We start from the raw sequence: 22,944 nt of genomic DNA, 5'->3' as shown, positions 1-22,944 counted from the left end.
TTATTATGCTCCCAGCACAGTCACTCCCCTCCATGGGGTAATTATCTTATGAGACTTATTTTAAGAAACTCATTTTTTGTCAACACAATATTTTAATCACTCTCAAAAATTCTGTATATAAGAAAAAACAAATGAGTAAAAGTGTGTGTAAAAGACACCCCATATGATTAGAGTAACAGGTGTTTTCTGAAGCCTGTGTTTTTTTGTACTTGTGTGGGCTTTGTGGGGAGGGCCGAAGAATGCCACAGAATTATCCGTGACATTCTGTGTTGAATGTCACAGAGCAGGTAGCTCTGTACGTTCTCACTCTGCTGTAGTCTGGGAGTGACTGGGTACTTTCCCACCTTCCCTCACAGATCTTTGACTGCCCACGCCTCAAATTCTCTGAGATACCCCAGCGTCTCACAAACCTGCTGCTACCCCCTGACCCCATCGTCATCAACCACATCATCAGGTGAGGTGGGCCCTTGGGTTCACGCTTCCTGTAGCATCACCCTCACTGTAAACCCTGACCTTGTACTTCATTATTACTACCATAAATTATTTGTATGTCTGCACTTTTCAGTGCAAATACAATTTTTGTCCTAAACAAATCTCTGGTGACTTTTGTGCAGTATTTTTGTCTCTCAACCATTATTTTTAACCCTTAAGTTATTCATTGATTGAATCAGTAACTGAGAATCATGTAGATTATTCAGAATTCATTAATGTAACCTTTAATATACTGCTGAGTCAGAACTCAAGATGAATGGAAGAATACACTTTTTTCTTAATTTTAATATTTGATAAATGAGCAGCCTATTTAAATGAGGGTACAGGGTAAAGGTATGTCTTACTTAGTTGGCTAGCTCAAAGAAAACAAATTGCTAGCAGATTGCTAGGAATTTGTGTCCCCTTTTTTAATCTGAGCCAGTCCTTTTAGCTGATGTATTGCTTAAAATCGCTAAACTGAGTTGGCCTGTAGGCAGTACTACTGATACAGTACTATACCCAATGTTATTTGCCAACAGTGTGGACCCCAATGACCAGAAGAAGACTGCCTGCTACGACATCGATGTGGAGGTAGAAGACCCCTTGAAGAGTCAGATGAGCAGCTTCCTTCTTTCCACAGCCAATCAGCAAGAAATCGCCTCCCTGGATAACAAGGTGAGCCAATCACTGCCTGAGTGAAACAACGCATAATCATATCTGATTCAGTCATTTTCAGGTGGAAAATTTGCAATCTAAAGATAATGCACACAACCTCCCCTACTGTCTGGTTCCCTTAGGCTCATGTCAGGTAGCAAAAAACACAGACACACTCTTTTAATCTCTGATCTGACCCTCTGACTATGTACCACCACTGGCTTTTAATCCAGATCCACGAGACCATAGAGTCTATCAATCATCTGAAAATCCAGAGGGACTTCATGCTCAGCTTCTCTAAGGATCCCAAGGGCTACATCCAGGATTGGCTCAAATCCCAGAGCAGAGACCTTAAGGTAGGAAGCTTACAGCTAGTAGGATTCCACAAGAAGCACGACAAACCAGATTCACAAGGTCCAGTCAGAGTAAAATGTGCTGCAATCACACATGCCATATTGGCCCTATATCACTTCCTGACTGGCGTGTATTGTTGAAATGGTGTGATGAATCATGTACTTGCTGTAGTATCTGTGAGTGTCTTTTCTTGGGGTTCATAATAATCTAATCTGACTTTAACTCTAAAATGAGTGCAGACAGCGGTTTCCATGTCTTTAGCATTTCCATATCTATAATGGAAACAGGATGCTTTTGGTTCACACAAAATGATAGGACATCTGATTGACTGTCCATCTTATTAAATTCATGGGTATAGTAGGAACATTTGAGAGGTTTCCTATGCTAGGACTCATGGGGCTCTCTGATTGCAGGTGATGACAGATGTAGTTGGCAATCCAGAGGAAGAGCGCAGGGCGGAGTTTTACCACGAGCCCTGGTCCCAGGAGGCTGTTAGTCGATACTTCTACTGCAAGGTGAGCGGAGTCAGCATCTGCTTGAAACTCTGGGAATGTACATTGGGGAGTGTACAATATTTTTACAAACTATTTTGTTTGGGCTACATTTTTTCACGTTCTAAGCTAAAATATTTTGGACTTGCAATGTTTGCAATGTTGTTCATTCAGGTCCATGTAGGGCTGTGCAGTTCAGTGCCTTAGACACTGTTCATGCCGCCTTTCCCGTCCACAGATCCAGCAGAGAAGACAAGAGCTGGAACAGGCCCTGGCTGTGCGCAACACCTAAACCCGTCCCCCTACCATGCATTTCCTCCTGTCCTCCTCCCACGTTTAGTTCGTGTCAGACACCTTCCTGTGTTGGATTGTTACTACTATCCTTCATTTTCATTTCATGTGGTCACCCTCTGTGACCTGTGACTCATGACCAATCATATATGGCCCACTTTTCTATCTAGCTGGAATCAAGCCATGACCCCCCCCCCCCCCACACACACACACACACAGACAGAAACATGTATGCACATGCACCTCATTCCAGCTTGGAATCTCCTGCCTTCCTCTACCAGAGGATGACAGACAGCAACCCTTCCCTCCTTCTGACTCCTCATCATCACTTCCTGGAGTCCAAGAAGCTGTGCATCGACTTGTTTTGTAATATTGCCTACTTGCGGTTCCAGCCAAGCCAAAAAAGACCAAGACCCATCAGACCGGATGCCTGTATATGCTGTACAGATTTACAAGGATTGGCCCGGATTCATGCGTCCTGTTCTCTGAATCTCGTCTCAAAGCGTGCCAGTGCGTTCGTCAGGTCAGACTCGGAATGCAGGAGCTGAAGCCTGCAACAGTGACAGGGGTGGAAGTGACAGCTGCAGAACTGAGCCAGTTGTCATTGTTGATCCTGTGAGTTGATCCAGTGTTGCTCCCACAGAATCAGTCTTTAGCTCTCAGCCTCAGTGATAGCCCACATTCTCAGTATTCAGCCTACTGTGTTAGCGATGAGCCCTTACTGTTCTCATACTGTCAGTGTTTAGCACGTCTGTCAACATTTTTTCCCCCTCCCCTCTAACATTGTCACTCATATTGATTACCCAAAGGTTTGAATATGGGGAGGGAGCCTTGCAATAACAATAGAATGACACCTGGATAGTAAAATTATGGGATGTATATGAAGGGTTCTTCATAGGTTCTTCATAGTGTTTTATGTTATGCACAGCCCAGATACAGACACAATCACACCGTACAGACATCACTTTTAACATTACCAGTAAACGCAAGCTGCTTCCTACAGCAGGATTTCTCCTTGCCAAACATACATGCTCACAAACATTCTGAAGATTTAAATACAATTCTACTCATTTGCCACATTCTGTAAATACCTCTCAGTCAGCATTGATGAAAGTGCTCTGATTAAAATAATGGATTCAGACTCCAGCGCTGAGCCTTGGTCAGACATCTGAAGGTGGATCCATTTCCATTTCTGCTTGAACTGGTCAGTTGTCTCAGAGTAGATTTCTTGTGTTTGTAGAGGTGCAGCATTGCAGTGCAGTAATAGCGAGATGTAGTATCTAATGTTAACCAGGATGTGGAGCCTGGGAGTCCAGGCAGCTTGACACGCACTGCTTAAACAGAAGGGTCTCCTTCTCCTTTTTTGTATGAGTCCATCTCTAGCCAGAGCAGGTGCTGTATATTAAATCCATATACTCTTTGTAAAATGCAAAAATGTTTGGCCAAGACCAATACATTTCCCCAACAGATGGACTTTATTTGATGGGTTTGGAGTTAAATATATGTTTGCTTATGTTTGAGAGTTTGAGGGTAAAGTGGCCTGATGATTTTAATTTTTATGCCTAAATATCTATGCCTAAAACATATAAACATGCCATTCCCACAGGTTGACATTCATATCAACACCTCCTGCTAGGCTCCCAAATACAGCATTATATTCCCTTAACATTGCTGTGGCGCTAGTACTGTGTCACAGGAACATTTTGAGATTGTGATGCAGTTAGTGGCTTGCAGTACTGGGGTCATTGCTGCACAACAGCTGGAAACACAGGATGTTTGGTGTCATTTAGATCCTCTAGAGGATACAGCTTTCAGTTCCAGCTTTTTTTGTTTATATGCTTACTGTCAGGATAGCTGGACTCTTGGGATAGCAGATAGGGTATGAATCAAATTTCAGTCTGATTTCAGATTTTCTGAAATGCATTTTTGTTTGGTGGATTTCAAAAGATATATGGTGTGCATGTCAAATTCACTGTACAAAAAAGTTTCAAACTATGCTTTAAGAATCACTGTAAAAAAAGTGTTTCTCATATGAAGGCTCATATGAAGGAAAAAAGGCACAATCCTGTTAACTGCCAGTGAGAATGTAGTTGCACTGAAAGTATCATGACCAACCACAGAAAAACTTGCCAAGCAAGGAATGTGAAACACAGCATTGTGTGAATTAGCTCTTTATGGATGAAAGCTAGTTGAAAAGCTTTCCAGGACAGTCCAAGATAGAATGTATTCTATCAGCAATCATGTCAGACAAATTCTGAGAATTATTTAAATTGTCCTCACTGTGCATTAGGTAAAATAGCTCACACATATGTAGTCACTATGGTTACAGTGTTATTGTGGCTGCAGGTGTGGCAATTGTTGAACAAGGATAGCAGTAGAATGATACTTGTAATACCACCTGCTCCACATGAAATTTGTTCTTGAAATAAATTGTTTGAGTTTAGAGTTGGAGTCCCAAATTGCCCCATATGTATTTTGGCACTGATTATGTAGTCATTGGCTAATACCACAAGACAAATATCAGCACAAGGACCCTTACACAGTGTTACAAATAAAATCTACAAGGCATCACTGTTGTGAACAATGACATTGTTACTCTCCAGTTACACCTGTCTCTGGGACGAGTAAAATTTTTTTGTGTAAATAGAAGAAATCATGTCTTGAGGAAGACAGCTGCATATTACTTTTGCAGGTGTGCATGATGGACCTTTTTGTTGTTTATTCTGTGGAATGGGACAGTGTTTTGCTATGATTGAGACTCAGATATGAGAATTTGGATGGAATTCTGCTTCTGTTGTCCTACACATAGGGGACATAGTGTTTTGAACTGCCCTGAAGCATTGTCTGTCTCAGTCACCAAAGGGACACAATTGTAGGCCCCCTTTTTTTAGTTCTGTGCACCTTTTACTGGTGTCCATGAGTATAAGAGTATATAAGGGGAGGTGCCTTGACTGCAGCTGGTGCCTGATTGGATGCTACAGCCATTTGCGTTACTTTGATGTCACAGTACCATGTAGAAGGTGTGTTTTTAAGACTTTTTAAAATGTCCGAGCAATGTGAAATTGTAAAAACAAAAATCCACCAGTGCAAATGATATAAGGGGTTAAAAAAAACTATGCATGCCGCATGGACACATTTTTATACTTTTTAAAAAGTACAAATCCTTTAATCATCGGAAAGTGGTGAGTTCTCACCCTGACCATTGTGAACTAGTCCTATGGAATTATCATCTCCCAATTTCTGCCAGTTGCAAGCGGGGGGGTGAGTTGACTGACCTACCACTTATACAGAATACTAGTAACACTAGAAGCAAAAAAGTAGTGTTTCTAGTAAAATATAAAATATTTTCTTGCCGATCAGGACAATTGAATAAGTATACTATACTTTGGTTTTGAGTAAGTGACAATGGGGCACAGTGCTCTGTGCTGCATTGTCAGGGAGACTGATAGTCCCTTCATGTACCATTGCATTATGGGGGTTCTGTGAGGGCAGATATTGTAGGATGGGCCAGTGGCTCAACATCGTCTGTAAATGGAGTGCGTGTAGCTTGCAACTTTGCTGGCCCTGGAATAGAACTTTCACAGAGCTTCCATTTCAGTCCCAGGCTGAAATTCAAAGGTTGTTCACCACCATCAAGCTCTTACCGGACAGAGTAGTATCTTAAGAGTTTAGATCACCACAGGCCTCTCTCTCTCTCCCTGTGTGCACCAGACAGAGGAACCACATTCCCACACTTCACAATGCAAGAGACAGGATCCTGCACAGTACCTTCTGTCATCTGCGGGGCAGGGGGACTCCAGAAATCTCCTCCTGTGCTGTACTTAAAATATAGTAGCAAACTTTTCTTTTCTTCCAGAGAACTAAAAACAACATACAAGAAGCAGCTGTGATGTTGAGACAGCTTGGATGTAAAGTAGCATTTGCCAAAGTTTAAATCTGTGAGGTGGTCCCAGGGATGTGTCTTCTTGTTGGGTAATTTCTGATGTCAGCCTAAGTGTTTTAGGTCACAGTCAGTTGGGGCTCCACAGGTGTGTCCATCCAAATGACCCTACACTGAAGACATTAGTATCTGGTTACTCTAATGTGTGTTTAAAAGGAAAAAACAGCTATGAATAGCCACAGTGTTGTCTTGTTGGCTGTGCTAGTTCAGTTGTTCAAAAAACATTATTTCTGTTTTACAAAAAAAAAAAACATGTAGGCCTCCTTTCAGACATGACATTTTGTTTGACACTCTGTTTGACCTACTGTCACTAGTCTAAAACAATGTTACCAAGTTGTTCACTTACTGTGTCCTCTCCTCTGGTCTTAAGGATGTTCACCAGGGGATTTCTAAAAGGAAGTTCCCTCAAAATCTAAATACGTATAAATCACTCATTTGATGGGTAAAAAGGTTTACTTAACAAGAAAAATCTGTAAAGTGAAACCACCAGGAAAAGAATTTCATATTTATCACATCCTGCAGGACCAGGGTTTTGGAGTGAGGTCTATTATCAGCAGACTGAAGAACAACAAATACCTTTCAGATCCAAGGGCTCAAACTCTTAGCCTTGAGGGTCTGAGAATGACTCGTTTGTATGTATGATGGGAAAGAATGATATGCTAACTGGACTTATGCAACATTGTGTTTTTGGCCCATATTTCTACAGTAACGCAGTTTGCATGTTGTGACCATTTGTACTGTAGGTTAAATGTAGCCATTTGTGCATAAAATGTTGGACATGAGAGAGTCAGACCAGAAATATGTAGTTTCTTCATTCATTTACATGGAAAAGACCATGGTGGCCAGCTGTGATTGGAGTGTTAAGCCCAATCCTTTGCAGTATTAGAAATACTAGCTGACATTCTTCTGATAGGGAAAATGTTTTTTTTCCATTGGTTTGTTCAGTTCTGTTTTGATTCCATTTGATGTACTGACAGTGTCCTGCTGGCTGTAAAGAAGATGAAATAAAACATTTGTAGTCACAATGTTTTGGGTTTGTTTGGGTGCTGTAAAACACCTGGGTAGCTTACATGACAGGGAGAGTCTGAGATAAAGAGAGCAAGCCTGAGACAATATTCTGACAATGACTAGGATCCTTCAGGGTCATGGACTGAAAAACTGCACACAAGCAAGCTTTATACAGTAACCCTTATAACCAAGCACATCCCCCAGAACACCAGATCACATTAAACATTGCAGAAAGAACCACTGTTTTGCCAGTCCAACAATGATTCCAATGAGTATGTTTCATATGGAACCCATCAATGTCATAGGAAAGGGTCTGATTACTTTTGTCAATGTGATACTTCAGTTCCATATTTCTATTTTTAATAAATTTGCAAAAATTTCTAAAATCCTGTTTTCGCTTTGTCATTATGGGGGTATTGAGTGTAGATTGATGAGGGAAAAAATGTATTTAAATGATTTTAGCAGAAGGTTGCAACATAAAAAAATATGAAAAAAGTTCTGAATAATTTCTGAATGCACTGTACCTGGAATAAAATGTGCACACTACAAATGTTCAGTAAAACATACATTAAGTTGGCTAACTACGCAATTGAAGCTAGCTACTTATATAAAACAACAGTCTCTGCCATCCAAACCATTTAGTCAGCGTTACTTCCTGAAATTGAGTTGGACAGGTCATAGATGAAGAGAAAGGCAAGCAGCATGTTGTCAAGCAGCAGCATGTTGTCGTCCAGCACGTTAATCACATACGTGCCCTGTAGGAAGTAACGGTACAGTGGGCCCACGGTTCAGTATGTATCGCGGTTTTTGGGCCACGTAACGGTACGGTTTCGGTATCTTTATATTTAAGAAAATAATAACACATCACCCTTTAAACAATGAGCTCTTTATTTAGCCTACAGACAAATAAAACTTTCCATTCAGAAAAATGGCAGCATGACTGACTAGTAGGGCTGCTCGATTATGGCAAAATAATAATCACAATTATGTTGGTCAATATTGAGATCATGATTATTTAACACGATTACTCATTGATTTTGGAAACATCATGCATTTATTGAACTTTTAACCCTTTCGCATAGTAACTTATGTTTATGCTATGTAGTGCAACTGTTACGTTACATGATTTATGTTTTCATTAGCGTTATTAAGCTTCTCATTATTTTCAGTTAGCATTTGCTATATTTTTTAACATTAAATCGCTGTTCCCGCAAAGATAAAATTAGCTAGAATTTTTCCGATCTAGTGCTCTAATCGCACTAGAGATGAAACGGTATGAAAATTTATACTGTTGGAAAAATCTCTGGAGCGCTATCACTGCCTTCCGCCATGTTTTCACTGACGCAAAACAAACCCATGTTGCATGCTGCGTCTGCACACCTGTGTCTGGGAGACTTGCTAACTTTGGTTGATGCTAGGCGGTATTTAAAGTGAGTTTTTCAAAGCACGGTAATCAACCACGGTTTTAATAATTAAAATTTGAAATGGTAATACTAATTGTGGGGAATTTTACCGGCAACCGTTTCATCCCTAAATCACAACAGTTTTAGCATACATGCTAAACAGCAAATCACACTGGTGTGACCTTACGCGAGAATGTTTGTTTTTAGTTTCCTCTCTGTTCTCCAGCTCGTATTTGCATGCAGAGCGCTGATAGGCTCCAGGGAAATTCTGACAGGCTCCAGAGATGTTCTGTGGGTCTGAATGTACAACGTGCGTGTAGTACAGCGCAACAAGCAAGTTTTGGAAATTATAGGAAAATGACAGCCATATTGTATTACTGCGGTTCACGTGTGCGTATTGAACCATAGGGGGCGTACCGAACGGTTCGACCAAATACCATGTACTGTTGCATCCCTAGTGCCCAGGATGTTAGTCCACATAGTCCTGCTCATCCGCTGTGATAGGCAGGATGACCTGCAGACGGGTGGCCTTGGTCACATAAGGCATAGGAATGATCTCCATGTTGCTGGGGAGGGACAAGAAGCTGCACCTGATTGGCAATGACCACAGGTGGGGTCAAAGCAGCAGCAGCCATTTAGGAGGTGGTGCTTAGGGAAGCGTAGCTGGGGCTTACAGCACTTATTGAGGTGCTCCTTGGCCACCTCCAGGACAGAGCTCACATCCACCCAGTCCACCCACCTCAAGCCACGCTTAGAGAAAACAGCTTCGCAGGAGAATGGAGATGTGCTGTTCCATGATGTACTCCCAGCTGACAACCTCAAAGTGCATCTTGGCCTGCAAGACAGGATTAATGGCAGTGGGCCAGGTTGCACCTGCCTTCCCCTCAAGCATCAGCTCACTGAGGTTGTTGATCTGAACCTGACACAATGAGGTCAGTGCCATTCCCCGGAAGGCGAGTGAAAATGTCCCTGCCCTTGGTTCTGAGGATGCATTTAGGCATAACCACCACAACCACTTCTTTGGAAGTCAAATGAATCAAACCAGTTTTGGCCACATCTCTCTGTGTGGTGTTTTTTTCCATGACTAAGCTCTCAATCATTTAGTTAAAAAAGCCTAGTAAAGGCACTTTGAAATAGTTACCCATTAGCCAGTACATTGAACTTAGTAAAAACAAGTTGAAATGATAATACTGATTAATGTTATTTCAGACAACCTCTAAACACCCTACCATCATTTGAGACTGCTACATGTATCAGTGGGTAAAGCTCCTGGAAACATCTAAGTATTCCATGAAAAAGCCCATAAAAACATTAGAAACACAAAGCATGTGTACATCATCAAGGACTGGACTGCAGATTCATTTGGCTTCTACTACATCCTGAAAATAAACACAGAATATTACAGCTGCTTCTATGCACTATGAAATACAAGGTAAGTGTAACTTCTCTCAGGTAGTGAAACTGGTATTACCAGACACCAAGCCACTCAAGGCCACAAGGAGGGAAGGATAAATCACGTTTACTAACCAGAGGCAATTTTCAGATGATTCTTGCCTCTGATCAGCAAATACCCTCAACAAGGTTGGATTATGTAATATGAATAATTCAGGATGCTGGACCTTTGGTGACACACATAGGGGCAGAGGCTAAATAGGCTAAGCATGTGTGTGTACATGCATGTATAAAAAGTTAGTTACATATCTGACCATAAGAACATATCATTATTATTATTTATTTGTTTATTTAACAGGGACAGTGGGCAGCCACTTGACTACCCCAGAATCAGTCATGAACTGCAAACATGGAATTTATACTGCTTTTTGATGACGCTTCATAGTACAATAATTAGCTAGTTTTTAAGTGTTAACCATCAGGCCAGACACAGTTTAACACTTTGCAATTTTGTTGTGACTCTTAAACATGTATATTTACATAAAATTAACATTTCTGTGATTTCAGTTTGTTTATGAAATACTGATGATGTTATTCCTCCTCCTTCCCCCCACTTGTGAATACTGTACCCACTGAAAACCTCTTGCAGACAGTAGACCACATGCAGGACACTGTGTGGAACACAGGGGTTGCACCCAGTTTTAAAGGAACAGTGAGACAGAATACCGGTTCCTATATTGTTCAGAAAGGAAGACACAGTGAGGCCTCTCATTCTGTTAGAGTCTTCTCTGCATTTCAGTTGCTTGTTGATAACCTCAGCATCTGCTGTGTTTACTGTGCTACCGTCAGCACGTGAGCATGAAGCCAGTGAAAGAGAGAAGCTCTGTTACTTCCCTAATGAGGATCTGTGAGCAAACACTTCAGCACCATCAGGACACCAATATGTCTTGTCATGGGCAGAGGTCACCGTTTTTCCGTTGTCAGTCTACAATGGTAGCGTAAGTGCTAGACTTATGATAGCATAGGCAGGAGATGAAGATACCCACAGGGGCTGGCACAAGGGTACCAACAAAGTGTTTCTGGACGACACAGCTTCATCTGGGCCTGGAGACAGGTGAAGTAAATGGCCATGTGCAAGCAGCTCAGGCACAAAGCTACCCTAATGCTACAGCTACTCTATAACTTACCATTTGCAGGTAATAAAATGGTGCTGGACAGCTTGGATAAATATCAAGAACGATACAGACAAAATTCTCACAAAATTGCAACACAGCTCATGTTCAGTGACCATCAACCACTTGTTCCCAACTGAGAAGAAGAAAATAATTTTTGTCTTACAGAGAACAACTAAACAAAACATCACAGACAAACAGGCGAGGCCCAGGCCAAACTATTCTTGGTTAAGTGCAATTGATTTAAGCTGTAAAGAGGACTGAAACGACGCAATAAGAATGAGGTGAAAAATGAAGGGTAGAAAAGACCCCACATGATTTCACAGCTCAATCTGGCTGAACCGCTGGAGCAGTCAGTACATGTGGCCCTGTTCTGACATGGAGTGGATTGTGAATGCGTTTTTAAATTGTGGACTTTCCTCACATTCAGGGTTCTTCCCCAGCTCAAAGCAGTGGTATGTCATCTCCTGCAGAGAGACAGGAAGGGAGACATACTTCACAAAAATTCACTTCATAGTACCCTGTTGGGTGGTGGGCATAATTACGCTAACAAATCTACCTGTACGTTGTGTTCCTGGTAAAAATAAACAAATATTGATATGAGATTCGCCTTAAGGTCTATTAAACACAACACAATATTCATGGCATTCAAGTGGTGCTTCTCAGTCCACAAAGCTTTGTTAAATCCACACTGGAGCTTATTTTAGGACCCAATATGGCATTATATTGGATTAAATTTGCCTCCGTATTGCATCATCAGTGTCTGGACTATGCACAAAAACACAACAATACTACAGCAAACAGCCACTCAACAACCAGCTATCCAGAGCCCAACCAATATTTCACCAAAGGTACAGACCGGTTTTATCATCAGTCAAAGACCTCTGATCATTAACTATTATTTTATTAGGCTGGTATGATGCTCAGAAACCCCCCCTCATACCTGTAAATGTGAATTCTAATTCTTAATTTATGAATTGACTATTCAGTGATTAGGTCTGAAGAGCAGTGCTGAAAATGTGCATTGAGCAGTCTGATAAAAGAACAATGCAAAACAGCAAAAGATGCTAGGACTAGACTGTACACAGCTCACATTTAGCTTATTTAGTCAGGCTGTAGCTCATTACTACCTCAGTGTTGAACTGATCTAAAAAAATGTGCTTTTTTATAAGGCTATAACAGACATTGTAGTGTTCAGAACAGAGACAGCTAGGTTTCTAGTGAGGGTAAAGAGAATGCATATAAGTGACCTCCTGTATCACCGCTCTGAGAGACAACAATGTGGTTTACATTTTCAGCCACTCACTGCAGCCACCCGTCATATACAGTAACAATAAGCAGCCACACAGGGAGTAGGGTGGGAATTTAGCATTCTAACTTGTGGTTCCTGCTTTGGCTCCATCAGTAAAGGGAAACAAGATCAACTTAAAAAATGTCCAAATAATTTCAGAATTCAGTTAAGGATGGACAAACATCAACCCGACAGATGAACAGATCTCACAGTAAGGGACACTGTCAAGACCACAGAGAAAGGAAAGAAAAATTCCATGGAGCAAACCATGTCTGTCACCAGAGATTGCACTGGAAATAAAGAAATTATCTTTGTGCAGGATGTGCCAAAATATGATTTAACGCTGCAGCGACTCGTTGTCACACCCGCTCCCAGTCAGCCAGCTCAGCCACACCCAGATCAGCCTGGCTCCACCTCACCCACTCATCAAGTACACCTGTGACTCGTTCTTCCATCAAGTCCAGGCTACTTAAGGACTCAGTTTGTGTTGCCTCATTGTGAGGTATTGTTTGTTACAACCCTACTGAGCCTGCTCTCTGCCATTCTGTGTTTGAATACTGGTTTTGACCCTTACCTGTTCTTTGGACCTTGCTTGTGTGTTCTGGATCTGGTTTTTGTACTGCTGCTTCCCGTTGCTGACCTATTTCATCTCTGACTTCGTTTTGGCTTCAGCGATTAAAATTTATTGACCGCACTTGGATCCCAGTCTGTTTTCATTACACTCGTCAGGTTTGACACTCAGGATGTTATCGAGGTAGGTGTCCAGGTGAAGCTGCAGACAGACCAGCAGGCTCTGGGACAGTGGGTAGCCATAGCCGCTGTAGCAGAGCACTGGGCCCGCTCCTTCCCTCCAATGAGCTCCTCTGCCAGGCCCACATAAAGATCCTGGCTGGCATATAAGTGGCTCACCAGCCACCAGCCTCATCGCAGTCAGGCACTGTCTCGTACAGAGCCAGATGGTCCTGTCGTCACTGTGCCATGCGGCAGCTTGGGGCTGCTCAGGCTCATGAAGAATACGGTGCAGTAGAAGTGGTGGGCCACTGTGCGGTCAACACAACACACTGCCTGTGTGTTGAGGGTAGCCCATGATGTCAGCACACCCACCACGAGGTGCTCTCAAATGCCCAGCTCTGTGTGTACGTAACGTGCACTGGCTGAAGAAGATATGCAGAACACAGCAACAATTGCAGATAAGGTAGCCACTTAATAATCTTTCTATTTAGACTACAAAACTGGCATAAGGCAAAAAACTAACAGAATAATTTTTCATTTGCAGAAAGAGAAAAATTGATCCTGGACCTTGGGTAATAACAAACTAGGAGCCAGCAGCCTTCCAGCTGAAAAAAGTAGAATGTGGCTGGCTAAGCACATTCAAAGGAAAGGAGAACCTGATGTGACCAGAACAGTCATTGAAGACACGAGGAGGGTGGGCTAATGGAAATAATAGGGGAGAGACACGGGTAGTTAACCCTGAAAAACACTGAAATATGAAAAATGAAGTAAGAACTATCATTTAGCTAACACCTCTAAGTTGTTATTTATTCCAAGGCTACAAATAAAAAAGATCATAAATGCACTCATCCATATGTGAAAGACAACTTATAACAGTCACTTAAAGTACTGAATCTGATTTTTCTGTCATATACTGTAGGTCACCAACACTCAATTTAGTATTACTGCCACATAAGGGCTTCAGCCATTTAAACTACATGCTACAGATCACACAAAGGCCCTTGAAATTTCTCCCTCTAAAACATTTCAGAGGTCAAGGAGTGTTTTTTTTTATTATAAAGAACTAACATGTCCCTGAGTTGTTTCATTCAGCACCACTCTGAAAATGAATGCATCCTTAGAAGAAGCTATGAATTCTCCAGTGAAGAATCTACCTGAGTAGGAAAATAACCCTACGCCTCATCCCCCTGTATGAACACCATTTATTCCTTCCATTTAGTACTGGGGAATGTGAAGGAGAACGTTCACCTGTGCCCAAAAACTGCCTGCTGGTTCCACTGTCACTTTGTTAAATGTTTAAGGATTGTTGTCTTTTCATTTTCAACCTTGTCAAGAATTCAGCTCATGAATAAATTTCATCTGAACAGGTTAATTATTTACTTTGTTGTGACTGTCAGTATGTGTGTTTTAGTAAACCACCTGTGGTTTAGAGGAACGGAGAAAGTGACTAAATGGTGGATGTTAATTTAGACGCTGGGTTCTGTATGCTGGTCTGGGAGTGCTCTCCTCATCAGTTGGTACTGACTCTGGCTCTAATCATTGAAATAAGTGTAATAAATAAATAAATAATTTATTACATCACATTCATGTATGGCACAGAATTAAAAGATGCATGAGTAACTGCTCTCTGCAGTTGGAGAAATGTCAAAGAGATGGAATTTCTCACTTGCATCAGAAATCAATCTAGTGTTTTACTGTTTCTAAGAAGACAGTGAATAAATATTATACATTAGATGTAATACCACCTACCCCACCAGAAGACTTTCTCGTGTACCTTCATGGGGCCTTTATGGTAGGTTGTGATGTGTGGCCCTTCATGGCCTCCTTGGTCTTTCCTCTGCCTATCCTCGAATAGCCCCCCCCATTTGGCAACTCATTTCCATAGGACTCCACTGCATCCCCCTCAGTCCAAGACATCATCAGTAAACTCAGGTTAGAGTTTGAGGAAAGCACCAGGATCAGTGTCAGTGCAGGCCAAAACATGGCAGGGAAAGGGGAGAAACACATGGTATACAAAAAACCTTGAATATATTGACTAAAATGCTGAAGATGCAACTTCCACCTGTCAAAAAATCAAAACCGAAATCCTAGGACTATGGTCGTTGTCTCACGTTAAGCGTTTTCCTCTCCATTGACGCCCATTATAAGGAAAAGGCTTAACGTGGCGTAGTGTCCCAAAACAGCGATCAGTCATCACCACATTTAATCTGACAACTCACCTGTCCATGGATTTCGGTTTTGATTTTTTGACAGCTGTAAGTGTTTATGACAAGAGATGTCCGAGAGAAATGTGGAGATCATTGATTGCAGTTTTGGAACACTAAGCGTTTTAGCGTTTTAGAATGTCCGGACTTGAGAAGCCTGCGCAGTGTTGGCATATTAATATTAATGCCATCCACATTAACTAACATTAATATTTCCCAGTGTCTCATACCGAGAAGGAAATAAAAGCAGATTAAATGCGATAGCGCCATCATTGCCCACTGTCTTATCCTGTAGCCTAGGTTATCAACGATTGATGATAACTAGGCTATCTTAACTTTTCTCATAATTACAAGATCCTGATCTCGTAATTACAAGATATTTTCCTCGTAATTACGACATCTTTCCTCATAATTACGAAATAATGTGTCTAATTTTTTTTAATTTTGTGAACGCAATGCGCTTCCGTAGAGAACAGCAGAGCAAGTAAAGAGCGCTTTCTGATTGGTTCACCCCCGCCCCCTGCTCCACGCTCTGCTCTCTCACTTCTGGAGCGACAAGTGCAAATTGATTTTATCTGCACATTTGTGAATTTCAACATACAAGTTCACATTTTTTCTACAAGTGAAAATTTAAACATACGAGTTCAGATTTTGGTTCTACAAGTTCTCACATCGTATTCTACAAGTTCTCTAAATCAAGTGTACAAGCTGTCGCATGTTGCAACACATTTACCTTAATACATTTTAGCATTAACATGATAGGACTAGCTGGATCCAACTGTGAGCGCTTTAGCATTTTCCGCACCTTTCCTTCGCGTTCACCTAGGGATCACAAAGACAAATTAATATCGTTAGTCACTGTGGTGCCTATCCTCCAGGTTTGGGCCAGAGGGACCAAGGGCCTTCCTTCACACTTCGGTGCCTTCTGGAAATAAATAAGAGTTCTTACAGAGTCTGATGTAATTAAGGTTTTGGTTTATTGCATATGGTGATCAGTCATATACAGCAAACCGGGTTGGTCCGCGGAGCAACAGGTTACAATGCATTCGCAAGCATTCTGCCCTCCCCTCAACCTGCATCCATCCTTTATGCCTTTTCTCACTCCTCCTATCTCAGACCCCAACTTCCAACTCCCCCCAGGCTCCTCCTTCAAGATCACCCCATCTTCCATTTGATACACCATTATTTAATTTTTAAACTGTTACATTTACCCTGCCTAGAAAATCCCATAAACACCATAGTCATCAATTGTATATTATTCTTAAACATAACACTTCTGAAATTTCCCATTAATTCCACTCCACACCTATATGATTTTTAAACATAATTAAACAATACAGAGTTCATTTTATTTTTAAGCATATATGCCTGGAATATCACCATTATTTCCAGGCCCACATTTAAATAATAAAAAGGGTTAAATAACTCAGCCAGACAGCGGTGCTGCAGACTGTAAGAAGGCACACAGATATCTATGTGCCATAAGCTACAAGGTTAGGCCTTAAAACAAAGGGTTAATGTAAGAACTAGGCCCCGTCTGGACACGGCCCAGGAGATGGGCCACAGGAACAAGACAAAGAAGAATTAAACCCCGCAAAGGGGGGCCGTTAGCTCAGCACTACTATGATGGGCAACTATGACAAATTGCAGTAAATCCACATACAGTTTGCAAGCATTTGCCAGTAGATGTCAGCTAGGCCAATGCAGGCAATCAGCTGTTATTTTCTAGCTGTATAACTCATAAAAGAAAATATAAAACTAAAATGGGATGCATATGTTAAAAGGGGCAAAAACAGGCTGACATGCTGTAGGGGCATGTCAAGTGGAGGAGATACAATAAGCGAAGGTGGCATGACTATGAGTCAGAGGAAAAAAATACAATAAGCGTAGACCGTAAACCAATAGGAGAAGAGAAGGGAGAGAAGATACAATAAGCGTAGACTATGAACCAATAGGAGAAGTGTAGGGAGAGAAGATACAATAAGCGTAGACTATGAACCAATAGGAGAAGAGAAGGGAGAGAAGATACAATAAGCGTAGACTATGAACCAATAGGAGAAGTGAAGGGAGAGAAGATACAATAAGCGTAGACTATGAACCAATAGGAGAGGATGGCATGACTATGGAACAACAACATAGCGCACAAAGGTTCTGGGGTGACATCCAAGGAGGGGCAATGCTGAAGGCAGTGTTCCTTCTTCAAGCTTGCATATTCTGATATCAACTGTCCTGCAATAACTTTCAAATACTTATAACCTAGAATAACCCCTGGCCTTACCCAAAACCATAATCATACATAATCACAGCATATTAATAACAGTACTTAATGCTTTTCCAATAGCGGCACTTTAATCAATACTATCATTAAATGCTTATTAATTGTAGTGCTTATGTAGTAAATCAACAATATCATGTAATGCTTATTATTGTAGTACTTAATATAATGCCTTTCATTCATAACAGTGCTTTAGTGCATACTAGTGCTTTAGGCCTCACATAAGGCCTCACATTCTCCACCACATCACTCGTGGCATCTTCATTTGAAACCACTTTAAACCATCCGGCTGCTTTAGCAAATCAAGCTACTACAATCGAAAACCCATTTTATACAGAATGTCTCCAGTATTTTTATTCCTGATCAGAAAAGTCGTTTCTCTTATGTTTTATTGATTCCGTTGTCCTCTGCATGTTGTAGTTAATGCATCGTGTCATTTTTTACTAGAACTGTTCCTGAACTGATAACGCCAAACGAAACTTCCTTGGTCTGTCGTATCTAGTTCTCGAGGAGCCTCCTACCCGCGAGTGGTTTTGGGTTATACGGAGTATGGTTAGTTAACGTTGTTCTTCTTCCCCTAGCAACAGTATTAAAGTTAGGTTCAGGAAAAAAATGCTACGCCAGTACCACCATAGAGAACATAATATATATCCACGCTAGAGAGCCCCTGAAATGCAGATCTCTCAATAGCGTCAAATAACTCTGCAAAACCGGTATTTCACTCTATGAATGTACAGGACACATTTTTAGAAACCGTTTCACGTGGACACTGTCATCCATGATGTTCGACTGATTTTAAATGTTTGGTGCTTAAAAAGGTCTCATAACAAATTGTGTTTGTTAGTGATCATTAAATAGCAGCACATGATTGTAATTTTTGTTATGATCAAGAACCTGTTTGAGTAGGCCTACAAAATATTGTATTATGATTTCTTAAATACAGGCTCAGAAATAGGATGCTGAGTAAATCCTGATAAATATGATGTGTTGAAAAGGAATCCCGTCAGTCTTGCTGAAATGAATGAATGCAATAGGTTAGAATAACTTAATGAAAGTCTTTTGATCTAAGCCCTCGTCAGAGCACATGTAAAGTGAAATATTCCAGTGCACTTATTGGAATGCTCTCTCTGTATTTTAATTGTTTCTCTTGCTCTCATTACACGTTTGTGTTTAATTCATTATTGTTTTAATCCACAGCCATGTGACAAGACAAGACAGATTATCCACGATTCTTGGCCAGCACATTTCAGGATGGATCCAAACAGGGTCCTTGACATTCATCATTCTCAGTTAAGAGCATCCCTCCTTAGCCATACTTCACTCAGTTCAACAATTCCCTGTTTTATCAGTTTTAACCTTCTATTACATGGACACGACTGCATTTTAGGAGATATGGAAATAAGAATAAATACATTTAAGGATGAGGCTTTATAGCTTCTCCAAGGGAAACAAGAAAATAATCTGAGATGATGAAAGATAGACATTGCACAATAATCAGGCAGCACATGCATCAGATTTCGTGTCACTAGCATTGACTGGCTATGGCAGGAATGGCAGATATTCAGCTGAATCCTTGGAGCTAGCAGCTGTGGATTGCACAGCTGAAGGAATCTTACTTTTAAGAGTGCAGGTTATTTACCAGTATTGTTAAAACATGGAACTATAATTGCATTGTAAGCATTTTGGTGCAAATGTTAAATGATGTAGAGGCTGAAGCTGAAGAGTAATACAAACTTTTTAGAAATGGCCAGTGATATCTGGTTGCCATTTTTGCCATTGATTAAGAATTTGTGCTATTCGTTAAATGTAGCCATCTGACGGTATTCTCCTTTTTCTACAGCTCTCATATATCAGAAAGCACCTGTATAATTAATTTATTGAAGCCTACAGTACCTTCTCGGTTGATTCACACATGCTCTATCTTTATTGCAGGAGATAGAAAGAAAGAGTAAGATAAGTATGTGACCAATGAGATTAAAGTTGGTTTGAGCCAGGAGAATAAACAAAGGCAGTTTCAAGACAGAGCACAGTGTTTAGAAAGCAGTCCATAGGTGGCGCTATAGCAAACAAATGGTCATAACTTCCAAAGCACTTGCCTGATCAAGTTCAAATTTTGCATGCTGTGTCTTGGTCAAAGGTCCTAATGAAGTCTATAAGGACTTCATATATGTTGATAGCTCAAGCAAGATGGCCGCCATCAGCCAATCAAAATTCAGCAGCCTTTAAACTGACTTAACTATGACCTATCATCATGAAACTTTGCAGGATTGTTTTGGATTTGTCAAATAGCAATCTGTATGAAAATTACATGGCAAACTCACTTTCCACCACTCCCCCAGTCAAAAACTACACTTTGCTCCATTCCATACAGCTACACCCAGATCAACATTCATTGATCCTGACACTTAGACTTAGACTTTCACTGACCTGAGATGGCAAAAACCATTTGGGTTCTTCTAATGGCAAACATTCTTGCATATAATACATGTATTAAACAATGGTAAAAACCTATTTAACATTTACATTACCTGTCACACTTTCTTGAGAACTGATATCTATTGGACAAAGTTTTATTTGTCGTATGCCAAGGTACAATGTACACTAAGCAGTGAAATGATGGTCGGCAGCAGGGCAGACTGTGCAAAACTCACAATAGAAAAAAAATAATTTAAAGAACATAATTAAGGAAGATATACTATAAAGAGAAGAAAGAAGCTAGACAGGAGTAAAAGCTACATAAACAGCTAGGTCAGAATTATACCACACTGCAGGATAAATGGCTGAGATACCAGTTAGAATACAGGGTGGTGATTGTAGATATACATACACACACACACACACACACACACATATATATCTATACTCCAGTATGAGCTGCATTTAGCATTCTGATGGCCTGTGGGAAGAAGCTCCTATGGAGCCCTCAGTATTGGCCTTGAGGTTGCGGAGGCGTCTGCCTGACCGCAGCCACTGAAAGAGTCCATGGTTTGGGTGATGGGGGTCCTTCATTATCTTACCGGCTCTGGTGCTGCACCACCTGGTATACAAGTCCTGGAGGGGGGTTAGAACAGACCCTGTGGTGTGCTCAGCTAGTCGCACCACCCTCTGCAGGACCTTACGGTCCTGTGAAGCGCAGTTCCCATACCAGGCAGTGATGCATCCTGCCAGAATGCTCTCAATGGCACCAGAGTAGAAGGTTTTTAAAATATGTTTTAGCAGTCTGAATTTCTTTAACAGCCTGAGGTGATAGAGGACGCTACCGTGCCTGTTTCATCAGGGTGGTAATGTGAGTGGTCCATGTCAGGTCCTCGGTGATGAGTACGGTGAGGTATCGGAAGCTGCTCACCCTCTCCACTGGGGCACCATTGATGGACAGCGGGGTGTAGCTCCTCTGTCGAGCCTTGCAGAAGTCAACTACCAGCTACTTTGTTTTGCTGACGTTAGGGGAGAGGCAGTTGACCTGGCACCATTTTGTCAGGTCCTCCACCTCCTCCAGGTAGGCCTTCTCATTGTTGTTGGTGATCAGGCCCACCACCACAGTATCGTCCGCAAGCTTTATGATGGTGCTGGAGCTACTCTTTGCTAGAGCTGGGCAATATAGCCATCGCGCTATATCAAATAGCTATTTTTAGCGCAATAACAGCTATCCCCAGTATGTGGCATTAGGTTTTTTCCCATATTTTTTCCCCGTTAGTCATACCTGATGCAGGAGCACACCTCCAGTTTTCCGAGGCCATGTGAAATGCTTCTGGGGGAAAAATGCCTCTCGTATCTATTCAATGTTGATATCACAACAACAGCACTATATGCTTCCATGTGGTAGATAGAAATACATGGCTACAAAGATAAAGAGTGAAAACTAGGGCTGTCAAGCGATTAAAAAAATAATCTAATTAATTACATACTTTGTGATTAATCAATCTAAATTAATCCCATATATCAATATTTGCCGTGAGAAGCATTTTGTGTTCAAATTGTGCTTTATACAACAGTTAGATAGGACCAAGTAATTTGATTGGACAAGAGGCATTCCATGAGAGCTGATATTCAGTATAACAGCACCGGCACTTTTAACTACACATGTATCACTCCGCTTTACAGATGTTCCGATGCAATCGTTGATTACACCAATGCAAACTTAATTCGCATTTACCGATAGCGCAAATATGGGTACGTTTCCGTGTATGATATAAAAGATCCTAGCTTGCCTGCAGTTGGGTATGATAAATGCTTGAATGCACAGTGACGTATGGAGTCAAGGGGAATCACAGAGTGCGATTAATCTGCGTTAATTTTGTGACGCGTTATTTTTTCTATAATTAATTCATCAAAATTAACATGTTATTTTGACAACCCTAGTAAAAAGATATGCTATGTGTTTTTTCAAAGCTAACAGGTAAGTTAACCAACATATAGATACAAGTGATATTTTTCCGCCCCGGAAGTATTTCACTGAACTTTGGAGGTGTGCTCCTGCATCAGGTATGACTAATGGGGAAAAAATACGGGACAAAACCTAACACCACATAACAGGGATAGCTGTTATTGCATTAAAAATAGCTATTCGATATATCTCGATGGCTATATCGCCCAGCCCTACTCTTTGCCACACAGTCATGTGTGTACAAAGAATACAGCAGGGGACTGAGGACACAACCCTGAGGAGCACCAGTGTTGATGGTGAGAGAGGTGGAAGTGAGGCTGCCCACCCTAACCACCTGTGGTCTACCAGTCAGGAAATTTAGGATCTATTTGCACAGAGAGCTATGCAGTCCAAGGTCCAGAAGCTTACTGACCAGTAAAGGGGGGACTATAGTGTTAAAAGCTGAACTGTAGTCAATGAACAGCATTCTAACATAGTTCCCTCTGCCGATGTCAAGGTAGGATAAGGCAGTGTGCAGTATGTGAGTAACTGCATCATCAGTGGAGCGGTTGGGGCAGTAGGCAGACTGAGGGGGTTCAGAGTGCATGGCAGAGAGGAGCAGATGTAGTCATTCATAATCCTGTCAAAGCACTTCATTATTTCTGATGTGAAGGCTATAGGGTGGTAGTCGTTTAAATTGGTTGGGGGGGGCTTTTTGGGCACAAGAACAATAACAGATCTTTTGAAACACATGTGTACTACGGCTGAAGGTGATCAAGTTTGGTGTAATTCCATGAATGGGTGGCACTATAGCAAAGAAATGGCCATATCTCCTAAACCTAATAAAGGTGCTAGGCACCTTTTGTAATTGTTAGAATTTTTCACTATTATTATTACAGTTTT

General features: G+C 41.2%; 1 protein-coding gene and 1 pseudogene across 3 annotated transcripts in view; one reads left to right on the top strand and one right to left on the bottom strand.

Moving 5' to 3' along the window:
- smarcd3b (SWI/SNF related, matrix associated, actin dependent regulator of chromatin, subfamily d, member 3b) overlaps nt 1-2,463 on the top strand; it is a 63,100-nt gene extending 60,637 nt beyond the window's left edge. For all 3 annotated transcript variants that reach the window (XM_036521017.1, XM_036521016.1, XM_036521018.1), the window contains 5 exons: nt 357-454; nt 1,011-1,146; nt 1,359-1,481; nt 1,893-1,994; nt 2,209-2,463. In XM_036521017.1, coding sequence (XP_036376910.1) covers nt 357-454; nt 1,011-1,146; nt 1,359-1,481; nt 1,893-1,994; nt 2,209-2,262 — 513 coding nt within the window. In that variant the 3' untranslated portion in view covers nt 2,263-2,463. The remainder of the gene's footprint in view (nt 1-356; nt 455-1,010; nt 1,147-1,358; nt 1,482-1,892; nt 1,995-2,208) is intronic.
- A 6,618-nt stretch (nt 2,464-9,081) lies between these two features.
- Nucleotides 9,082-14,979, bottom strand: LOC118773737 (annotated as a pseudogene).
- Nucleotides 14,980-22,944: the final 7,965 nt, after the last annotated feature.

Source organism: Megalops cyprinoides, chromosome 2 (genome assembly GCF_013368585.1).
Source record: "Megalops cyprinoides isolate fMegCyp1 chromosome 2, fMegCyp1.pri, whole genome shotgun sequence".
Taxonomy (NCBI): domain Eukaryota; kingdom Metazoa; phylum Chordata; class Actinopteri; order Elopiformes; family Megalopidae; genus Megalops; species Megalops cyprinoides.
This window is presented reverse-complemented; position numbering and strand designations above follow the sequence as displayed.